This window comes from Anoplolepis gracilipes, chromosome 2 (assembly GCF_047496725.1).
Source record: "Anoplolepis gracilipes chromosome 2, ASM4749672v1, whole genome shotgun sequence".
Classification (NCBI taxonomy): domain Eukaryota; kingdom Metazoa; phylum Arthropoda; class Insecta; order Hymenoptera; family Formicidae; genus Anoplolepis; species Anoplolepis gracilipes.
The window spans coordinates 7820493-7831998 of NC_132971.1; the positions used below are offsets into that span (position 1 = coordinate 7820493).

Here is an 11506-nt window from a genome sequence, read left to right on the forward strand (position 1 = left end):
ATATAAGATATTCGAATGTATAATATATAAGATATACAAATTATATTTATTTTTTAAAAGAGATATAGTTAAAATACAATAAATATATAGAAAATCTTTTATTTTAATTAAATAAAAATTAATTTATATAGGATTAAAAATACTAATTACAACATCAATTTAATTTATATATATATATATATATATGTATATATTAATATTTATTTCGAATTTAAGCTACGAGCAAGCATATAATATTATTATTGAATATTATTATTGAATATTATTATGAATATTATTATGAATAAAATCTTTAATTCAACAAGTGTCTAAAAAGCAAATCTGATAAACTCAAAAATACCTATTTGCAATTTAAAAAATTTTTTGCGTAATAATAAAAGTTGACATTTCGCTTTATTATTAATAAATATTATCAAGTCTCAGATATTATTCCGGACGTTTTTCACGGACATGTTCAAATAACCCGCCATGTGTAGTCATAGTATGGCGAATGATACACCCACAACAGCGACTCATTTGACGGCGTATTGTACCCTGCTGAAACGTACAGATCGATAAGTGATGGACCGTAGTCCGGGCGTCGCGTACGTCAAGAAAAAACGCATCACGTGTTGATAAGGTTAATCAGCGGCGATAACGCGTATCATTCAATAGACCGTCACGAGCAACCGCAGAACAAGGTATGTTCCTATCAACCTGCAAAAATTCTTTTTGCATTCCGAAACGCTTTATTAAAATCCATCGCCACGTTGTGCAGTGTTTTTGACGCACAAACAGCTGACGCGGCACAACCGGCGCAGCTAGCTATACATATAGTCACGCGTGAATGGTTCTACGCGCGCGCTTGCTCATATCACACATCATGCGCATCACGAATGGTTCTATTATGAACCATATATCGCGAAATAATACGTGTGCATTGCGTCGAATAAAGATCGCGATATCTCACTGAACGCTTCAGTAAGTATAATTGCAAATAATATTATTGCACGTATCGTAAAACTTTTTTTTATCAAATTTGCTTATTAAATTATTAGACATTTGCTTATAATTGTTTATAATAATATTGCACTTGCTTTTAAATTAAATTCGAAATGTATATATATATATATATATATACTAATACATATTAAATATATTTTACAATTTAATATATATATATACAGTATTATCAGACATATATATATATTAAATTGTAAAATATATTTAATATGTATTAGTATTATATTAATGTTATAAAATAAATATACATTTAATATTTTTAATGTTCTTCAAATTTCATTTTTCTTTGCCGACAAGAAAGGATTTTTCATAAAAAATTAAAAAAAACTTTTCCTTAAAGTGCTGCGAAAGTCCACAGTACATTTCACGAAAAACTTTAATAGAATTTTTAAGCGAAGAGAATTTTAAAGAGATGGGGGAGGATCTTTGACTTTTACTGATTACTTGCATTATTTATAATTAAGTGGAAAAGACATCGTTTTTATCGTTTTCCCTGGTGTGTTTGATGTTTTCGTTTACGAGAGCAGAAATGAAAAATGTGAAATAATTATAATTTTTATTAAAGCGTATCTTTCGCAATATGATCTATGGTCGTATCGTCACAACTTTCTCTTGCGCATAAAAAATTATATGATAAATCTACGATTGCGCGGAATTAGCAACAGATGTTCTATCGCTACGTAATAAGTTTACAAGAAAGCAAAATTCCAGCTTATCGCTCTATTTGTCGTAATCATCGCTCTAGTATCGATGATACAAATACAAATGTAAGATGTGTGTGTGTTTTAAAATCTTACACTTAAGCCGTTACATTTCTGATCAAACTGATAAATTAAACTGCACAATATTTCAACTTTTGTTGATAATCTATATTATATAAGCCATTGATGCTTTCGCATTCTGGTCGAGAAATAGTTATAAGTATATTAGAGATTTAGAAAATATGAGATATTATGTACATAGAGTATATAATTCTTTTGGCATATCTCTCTCTCTAAAAAGTGGAAATGTGAATCACGAATGCAGCTAATTGTATAGGCAAGGTATAGATTGTCATATCACAATTCGACGGTTAGTCTTCATTAATGAATTACTAGGTAATTGATTCTCTTTATATAATACATCGTATACATTATGACAAATATTAATCCGCATGCAGCATCCAATGACATTAAAAATTGCGGTCTATTGTATATTAAAGTATCAAAAATTCAATCATGCTAATAATTATTATTATCATGATTGATGCTACTTAATTTTCATTATCGTTTATGTGCACGTGTGTATTGAATTCGTATATCTTATCATTTGACGACGAAAACAATTATTAAATTTGTGAGCTTGATGATACAAACGGCAAACAAGATTTATTTGCCGCTACACTGAGGAAGTTTTCATTGCATCTGCAATATCTCGAGCGAAGGCATAAGTAAACATCTTTAAAGTGTTTTGAGAAGAATAAGTGATTTGCAAAGGTGAAATGTCATTTAGTAATAATAGTGTTTCGCAGAACTGGTTATTCAATTTCGATTGCAGACGTAATGTAAATGTAATTATACCGTTACGAATTAATAGCTTCCCAAATCTTGTTTGGTCTATGATGCGACATTAATACGTCAATAGTTTCGATAAAGCAGATTTGTTATGCGGTTCACGTAACAACCCAGCTCACGCTGCGTGTAAATATTAAACGTCATTTCTATCAAATATCATTCCCAGAATTAAAGGAGAAGCTAGTATCTCGCGACCTCAATGGGCGTTTCAAAAGCACCGCGGTGAGCCACTAAAGGTAGCGACTTTACCAGGTAATGAAAATTCGAGAGGGTTTTATGATGTACTTTATTATTTATTATTATGCGCTGGCTTTTCATCTTGTAAAAAGCATTGTGTTATATAACAGATTGTCGCGATTTGACAGTTTCATAAAGAATGGCTGTCAATTATTTTCTTAATAAATTACGTCTTTTGATAAAAATTATCAATCTTGCAATTTCATGTCATTTAAATATATTTTAAATATATAAAGATAATTTTAAGAAATTTAAGTACTTTTAAATGTTTCTAGTTATGTATTTTGTATACACACTTTATATACATATATAAATTATTTATAATTTCTTATAATATATAGTTATAAAAAAAATATTTATTTGTATCTTGTATATGTATTTCTTATTAAGTAATCTGATAGTCACATCGGGAATAAGAGGCTTAAATTGAGATTACGTAGCAGGATTGCTGCATGTATACTCCTATTCTTAGTTAATCGTATTTGCTGTGGGTATACCTGAAATAGTACCGTAATTACCAACAAAATTACCGCTAATGCTAAAGGAAAGCATTCAATCGTGCAACAAATTGTGCAACCGCATCGTGTAACGGTATGATTTCATTCAGTTAATCGTGCAGCATAAATGATAATGAAACTTCGAGAATATAGTCGATGTCGCCAATCATGTGAATTAATTTGACGAAACATCCTATAGAATTTTAAGAGATTTTATGTCTCTGCGTAGTTGACTGTCAAGAATGTCCTATCAAGCTAACGGGACTCATGTTGAAGCGGATGACCTTGTGCCCATCTTGACACCCACCGCCAATATTTTACCGCGATTAAAGACCTTGGCCGCCCATTTCATCTCCAAATACAATGTGGAACCTTCCTTCTTCGCTCGAGTGCCAGGAAGGTAAGTTATTTATTATTATTTTTTTTTTACACAAAGATTATTTTACTTAAGTCTCAATTGTTTGCTTTTATCGCAGCGGAAGTAATTTATAATGTCACTCAAATTTTTTAATCCACATGGGGTGACAAATTAAGAATTGAATCTAATCTTACTGATTATCAAGAGATTGTTTTATCATTGAGCACACACATTTCGAATTATTTTTAATATTGTTATATATCAAAGCATCAAATGCTTCGTAATTCAAGTATTATTATATAAAAAAATTATTTTTTTTTTATATAAAATAAAATATATATAATAAATTTAAATTTTATAAAAAGATAGTATTACAGATTTTGTAAATTATTTTAGAAATGTAATAGATACATTTACGAATAATTCTATATTGTGCGCATATTACAGAGTGAACCTGATAGGCGAGCACATTGATTATTGCGGATATGCCGTCTGTCCAATGGCCATTGAACAAGATATCCTTGTTGCAGTGGCATTGTCAAAATATAACGACATTTACCTCACCAGTGTTGATCCCAAATACAAGGAGTTTCGATGCAGTTTCGAGAGCGTAGGGTGAGCGTATAACTTAATAAGAGTTTAAATTTACTTTAGTTAAGCAAACACAACGTCAGTTATTTTAGACAAGAGAGTTTGAGAATTTGTTAATTAATTTTTTCACACACAACTCGTACGCGACACATTATTTAAAAAAAAGCTCTCTTTACTAAAAATCTCTCGTGATATATATATATATATATATATATATATACACGTGTCTAATATAATATAAGGTAGTATACTGCCAGTATTGCACGTGGTATATAATATCTCTTCTATAACACACTGTCGTGTTTCAAACTTGCAGTTATCATCTCAAGCACTTATAAGCACTTGTAGCCCCTTAACAATTTAAGCCTCTTGATCCCTCTCTGCGGCCATCTTGGATTATAACACTGAAGCCAGAATTATGCGCTCTTTATCCCTGCACAACGCACGTGCGCGTTCGTGATTGAGATAACTATCCCTACGTCTCTTCTCATTTCGCGTAATTAAATCAAATAAAAATAAAAATTGTTATTTTACGGTATAAAATCCCGGGAAGAAAAATGATAGATGTGACTACGCGTTACGCGCAGTGTAAGAAAAAATAGATGACACCATGCTCTTTCTCTCTCCGTTCCTCGTTTGTATTAAATTACCTCCTCCGCGCTTTCTTTGCTCCCGGTATAATACCCGAGAAGATAATATGAACTTTCTTAATCTCATTCATTATTCAATGTCGCGCAACCACGTCAGATGGCATATAATTTAACTGGCGAACTAAACGAATGTATTTCATTATCGACTTTTTTATTATTATGTATTATACACATATCACATGCGCACGTTAATTATATATCATAAGTAATATAAAAAGGAAAGAGAAACAGAACGCGAGATAGAATTTCTCGAATAAATCCGATTAAATCTAATAACGTTGACATTCTCTTTCTCTCGTTATTTCAATTCCGGCTACCTCAAACATCTATAAATATAAACTTCATAACAAAGTCGCACATTTCAGCGCTTGTATTAGCGATAGCGAGAGCGGACCGGCGTGGTACAAATATTTTTTGTGCGGTGTAAAAGGAGCATTGGAAGTAATCCCAACAGAGTCCGTTCCTACGGGAATTCTGGTTGCGGTATCGGGCAACATTCTTCCTAATTCTGGCCTCTCGAGTTCTAGCGCGCTCGTCTCGGCGGCACTCCTTTCAATCGTGCACGCCAGTCAGGTATTTATCTTATGCAAGATGTTAAATATTATGAAACTTCGCACTTTACTTTATATTTAGCGATATTAATTAAAACTTTTATTTTTTAATATTTTATGTTAATTATTAGTCTTTTTAATATTTGATAAAAAAATAAGAACAATATTAAAATAAGAAATAAGAATAAATTAAAGAGAAATAAACTGTTTCCGCATGGATATTAAAGAATAAAAGTTTGAATCTTTAGAATTGTTTTTTACTGGGATACGAAGTTTCCCCAGTATCCCTTCGTACGACTCTTCAATCAGACTTTTATGGACTTGTACGAATGGGATAGAAATGAAATAACGTATTTCTTATCGACTGGGGAGGTATGTATTGTGTTTCCAAGTGGATCAAACTACCGATCACTATCCTATAAGGAATTCTTTTATTTCATTGTTGGCGTCTTCTTCGAATATAGATCTTATTTCTTTGACGGTTGTTTGCTCGAATAGACATCGGACGTGACGTAGTCACCGTGTATCTTTGAGAGACTTCTTTAATCTTTGTCTTTGTGCATCATTATCTTGTCTCTCTTAGCTTCTTGTAGATGTAAGTTCATATTTTTCGGTTCAAGAGTTTGTGTTTTAAGTTTGTTTCACAAAAAAGGAGAGCGTTTTCTTTAATTTTTTAAATTTAGATTCTGGATATTAGCAACATTTTATAAATCAATTTAAATTAGAATTACATTATTACCGATATTACCATTCGATTCGTGTTTGTATTGTATTCGTATTCGATATTGTAGCGTCAGTTGTCGAAGCATGAATTGGCAACTATCAGTGCTCGTGCAGAGAGACATATCGGAACTCAAGGTGGAGGAATGGATCAGGCCATCGCTTTTCTTGGAAAAGCTGGTAATTACGATTTTATTATATTGTCATTTAATTGTAATATCATTAAATACCTTGTGCAAATTAAACTACCTATTATTTAAAAAAATATATAAAAAATTACATATAGAATTAAATTAAATTTATTCAAAGTAATTTGCAGCAATTGTTTAGGTGCAAAATAAATGTAAAATTCAAAATTCCCGAACAATGTTACGAGAAACAGAAAGAGAAAATAATATCTTTTTTCCATATTATTTTTGTTTATTTATAAAGGTTCCGCTAAGTTGATAGAGTTTAATCCCTTACGTGCCATCGATGTAACCTTGCCAGAGAACGCGGTCTTCGTGATAGCACATAGTCAAGCTTATCACAACAAAGCCTCTACTACTGACTATAATCTCAGAGTTGCAGAATGCCGATTAGCTGCACAGGTATTATTAGGATTAATATTGTATTTGAAGAGAGAATTTTTTTATTAAGAAGGCATATCGAGCGAGAAGAATATCAAGATGCAAATGATTGAATCGAGAATCCGACCCTGTCAGTTATTAAAGACAACTGCTGTTACCATTAATTAAGTCAACTCAGCCTTTCTCTTGATACTCTTCTACTCGTTATACAACTCTCTAATGATACTTGTTTTCTACACTTGCAAATGTTATTACTCGCGAATATCGATTGAGAATATAAAACATGATTGTACGGCTCGGTTCGATTTATCGTTTTAGTTTTGAATAACACCGAATTCTTTAAAGATCTGTAAATGTATTCGCGAAGAGACTATTGAGAAATAACAAAACTTTTTTCAATTACGCTTCCATGCTCGTCGTTCTTTGATAGACATTGATCAATGCACCTCGCATTTATTCAGGATATTTCCTAACTCTCTCTTACGGTTTTATAATTTTTATTTCCGTCGCTTTCCGAACATTCTTCTACATCCAAAGACACTGGGAACAGACAGATATAAATCTTACAGAAGTACGCAGTTATTTTTTCACGATATTACTCCGTCATTTCCCAACGGAACAATGAAATCTTCCTTTTGTATTTAGATGATAGCTAAGAAGAGGAATAAGGATTGGGAACATGTTCGAAGATTAATCGACATTCAAGAGACGCTCGCCTTTGACTTGGACGAGATGGTTACTGTAGTAATGACAGACCTACATGAGCAGCCGTATACTCTTGATGAGGTACACATTGTTGTGTTATAAATAAAAGGAACCGAGATTTTTCTCTTGCACAATATCTTGACATAGATAATCTTCTTAGAGATTATTAAAAAACTGCGTCACTAAAAAGTTAAAGTGAGTTTATAAACTTCGCTACAAAAAAAATGATAAAAAGTCATATTTTCATATTTTTCAGACGTACTATTAATTTATTCAACCATGTTAATTTGCTATTAAACAAATCTTACTATCAGTTTGAAGAATTATTAAAAAAACAATAAAAAAACTGCTAAAAAAAAAATAAGAATAAAAATCTACTTTTTATATCCATATTATTAATCTGTTCAATCATGTTGTAACTTGCTATTGAACGAAATTCTCGTCGTCGATGATGAATCAAAGGTCTATATTTTTATCGAGGAAATATAAATCCTTCTCCTCGTAGATCTGCGAGAGCCTTGGTACAGACTATGAACGATTGAAGAAGACGTCTCTCATCAGTTCCTTTAATACTTCGCAAACGTTCAAACTGCAGCAACGGGCACTGCACGTTTTTCAAGGTAAAAGCATCAATTTTCATGCGCTGGTAAATCGTAAAACGCAGTTTTAGATCCGATAAATCAAGAGCGTTTACCCTCCTATTTTCCAAGCTAATGCATTAACTTTTTTTTTCGCACAAGCAAAGAATTCGCTACAGCTAAACCTGTGTGAACTTTACGCTCGTTAGAAAGAAAAGTGCGCTATTAAAAAAGTTGGAGGCTAGCATCAATTTGTCTCATCTACTCCTTCAATTATAAAAGTATTAAACTGTGTTTTTGTCTTATCTCCTGATATTATCATCAATAACGCAAAAAAAAGCAGCAAAAGTTGCAAATTGAATCAATGTTCTCCGGTAAAATTACCGTGTACAGTCTGGCTTTGTGTATATAAAAATATTCCAATCAGGTATATGCATTGTTCTATGAAACTATAAATTATCTTGATAGATATGTCTTTTAAATTGTTTAAAAGCCAATTCGGGTTCACGTTTTCAAATTAAATATTGCAAGAGAGAGAGAGAGAGAGAGAGAGAGAGAGAGAGAGAGAGAGAGAGAGAGAGAGAATATAAGAGAAAATTGACGTTTTAGTCGCGAAATATAAAATTTCTCATTTATATTTTTATATTTTTAATTTTCTCTTTTTTATAGTATATAAAATTCTCTTTTATATAGTATTATAAGTATTATTTAGTTGTTAACTTTATATATATATATATATATATATATATATATATATTTCCAGTGCAACAAACTCTATGACAGGGCATATATGTTAAGGAATGTTAAATCGATTAATGTCTGATTAAATACTCCGCAAATATCTTAGCTGTCACGTTACGTCATTGTCAGATTAAAAAGCGCGATCTTTATTATTATGGCAGCCAGTAAACTCGCCTCGATCAACTTGATTTTACAGAGGCTAACAGAGTGCTCGCATTTCGCCGTATTAACGAGGAAAGCGGTATAGTGGAACTCGAGAAGCTTCAACATCTGGGCAGTCTAATGTCAAAGAGCCACGCCAGTCTCCATAAATTGTACGAATGCAGTCATCCCAGCGTGGATTCGCTCGTCGACAAAGCTGTACGTTGCGGTGCATACGGTGCCAGACTCACGGGAGCTGGGTAAGTATTACATTTAAGCATGTCTCTCAAAGCGACGTAATTATAGAAATACGTAAATATAGAAGTGCAGATGACCAGACCGAGACCGTGAGCTTTCACTCGTTTATAATATCTCTAATATTGACGCCTCTCTATATATAATATGTATGTATATACACATATATGACGATGTAATCAATATATACCTTGTTCAATATGTAATAATATGCACACTTTGTAAAAAAAGTGTAAAAGTGTAATTTAAATCATGTTCTTTTTCTTTTATATCAAATACAAAATACTGTTTACAACGAAGAATTTATTAGACAATAATATGTTGAGATTTTTATTGAAAAATTATTCTGTATTATTCTATATTAATTTCATTAATTTCTGGTTATTTCCTTTTGTTGTTTCGTAAACAAAAGTGAAACAAATTACTATTCCGTGTTACACAGTTGGGGCGGTTGTATCGTGGCAATCATTGATAAAAACGAAGTACAACATTTTGTGGATGCTCTCCGCACGGATCTCTATCAGAACAGCACAAAGGATCGGGAGGAGCTCAAGGATATGGTATTTCCGACGTCACCAAACCAGGGTGCTGTTATTTACACTGCGTCAACACTGTTTTGAATCGTAAAGCCCGCGGTATAATAAATATAGCGACTTAATATATCGACTTTCCTTGGCCTGAGAGTCGTCACGCCATCCCTTTATTGACATTTCATTATTTTCTCCTCACCTCACTTTACTTCACGTTCTCCTTTCTGACCTGTTTTTTTTTGTTTTTTATCACAAATTTTAATTGTTAAAAAATATACCACTTGTGTCGTGCAACACCCTTTTGACGTTGTTGGCGTTTTGATCCAGCACCAAACCAATAGTATTTATTCTAAAACATTACTTTATTTTAAAACATCTTGCCATTTAATTACTTTACACATGAATTCTTTAATTTATTGTAATAACAATTATATTTTTTAAAATAGTGTCTTATAACGCATTACATCCTCGAAACGAAGACTGATACTAATCCCCAGCATAATTATGTTAAAAATTAATATATCGACTTTTATCTCTTTCCTATGACTGTAGCATGTAAAAGATATAATTATAATACATGAAAAGAATTATATTATTTGCTATTTTAAAAATATGACAAGCCTATCCTCATATACATGATAATATTTAATAATTTATATATGACATTTATATATATTGTAACAGATTTTTGCATAAAATAATTATGAATAAACAATTTGCATTGTAATATGTCACTCTTAGCTAATAAAGAGTGATAATACAAGTTAAAAATTTAAAATGTATAAGTAATTTCTTTTTTTTTCTTCGATTATCTGTTTCTTTCTACGACAAACGTTAAGATGAAAATCTCTAATAAACCCCTAATGAGATACGGCAAAAGTTTAGCTAGTGAATAACGAGAGATAAGGTGGATATATCGTAGCAAAATTTCACTCAAACTTCTATTATATTAAATTGCCACTATTGTGTGTTGCATACTAAAATGTATAGTCTAATATATTCATGGAAAATGATGATCATAACTTATATCTATTATTTTATTATGTATCTAACCATAATACATGTTATGATAAAGTATAACGCAAAATATAGATTTTTTAAATAACTTTACTGACAATTACTATTCATCAAGATATATATTATCATTACATCAAATGTGCATTACTTATAATTAGTATATTATTTATGTCTAATATATACATATATATATATATATATATATATATATATATATATATAATAAGTATATACAAAACGCACTATGTGAAAAAATGTGTGAGAAATTTTTATTCGCAGAATGCTGTACCTACCGTTCTAAAGTCCGACGCAGATATTGATTTCTCACCGTCTGTTTGTGTCGATAAATTTTACGGCAAGTAATCATCGGTACTACTTCTTGAGAAGTCACTTTCGATTTCAATCGCGTCGATATTATTGCTCTAATAGACAATCAACTCTGGATAATGAAAATATTCGATAGAATTGAAATCAAAATCCTAACTACAGACATTGAATAATTCTATACGTTACGCAATACATCGATAATAGCAATTTTACACTCGCAATCACAATTTGATTACATTTATTTATTTTACAAATATATTTCACGAAATATTAAAATTACAAAATTGTTATTTAAATCAAATTAAGTAAATTGATTATTTACACATATAAATAAAAAAGCTCAATTTTTCAGCATTTAAAAGTTTTTAATAATTTATTTAGAATGCAATATTTATGACTTTAGAAACAGAGTTTTTTTAATAGCCACTTAAAAATACATTTTTACGCTTTTCTGGAACATAAATGTGTTTATTGCTATTATACC

The 11506-nt window shown here is 31.0% G+C and overlaps 1 protein-coding gene across 4 annotated transcripts; it reads left to right on the forward strand.

Annotated features, from left to right (window-relative positions):
• The first annotated feature begins 522 nt into the window (after positions 1 to 522).
• Galk (N-acetylgalactosamine kinase) lies at positions 523 to 10147 on the forward strand. 4 transcript variants are annotated; one of them, XM_072911189.1, is made up of 10 exons: positions 523 to 680; positions 3519 to 3689; positions 4095 to 4262; positions 5254 to 5461; positions 6231 to 6339; positions 6592 to 6749; positions 7374 to 7514; positions 7939 to 8053; positions 8949 to 9153; positions 9591 to 10147. In XM_072911189.1, the coding sequence occupies exons 2-10, from the start codon at positions 3532 to 3534 to the stop codon at positions 9766 to 9768; spliced, it is 1440 nt and encodes a 479-aa protein (XP_072767290.1). In that variant the 5' UTR covers positions 523 to 680; positions 3519 to 3531; the 3' UTR covers positions 9769 to 10147. The 4 variants fall into 4 exon arrangements, with proteins under 4 accessions (XP_072767290.1, XP_072767291.1, XP_072767293.1 ...); XM_072911190.1 differs by lacking the exon at positions 523 to 680 and adding an exon at positions 761 to 960; XM_072911192.1 differs by lacking the exon at positions 523 to 680 and adding an exon at positions 1945 to 2099.
• The last annotated feature ends 1359 nt before the right edge of the window (positions 10148 to 11506 follow it).

Excerpts from the sequence above, each read along its gene's own strand:
- Galk (XM_072911189.1), top strand. The coding sequence starts at position 3,532 with ATGTCCTATCAAGCTAACGGGACTCATGTTGAAGCGGATGACCTTGTG. Across the intron at positions 6,750-7,373 it reads AATGCCGATTAGCTGCACAG|ATGATAGCTAAGAAGAGGAA; the intron begins GTATTATTAGGA and ends TTTTGTATTTAG. Across the intron at positions 8,054-8,948 it reads GGCACTGCACGTTTTTCAAG|AGGCTAACAGAGTGCTCGCA; the intron begins GTAAAAGCATCA and ends TTGATTTTACAG.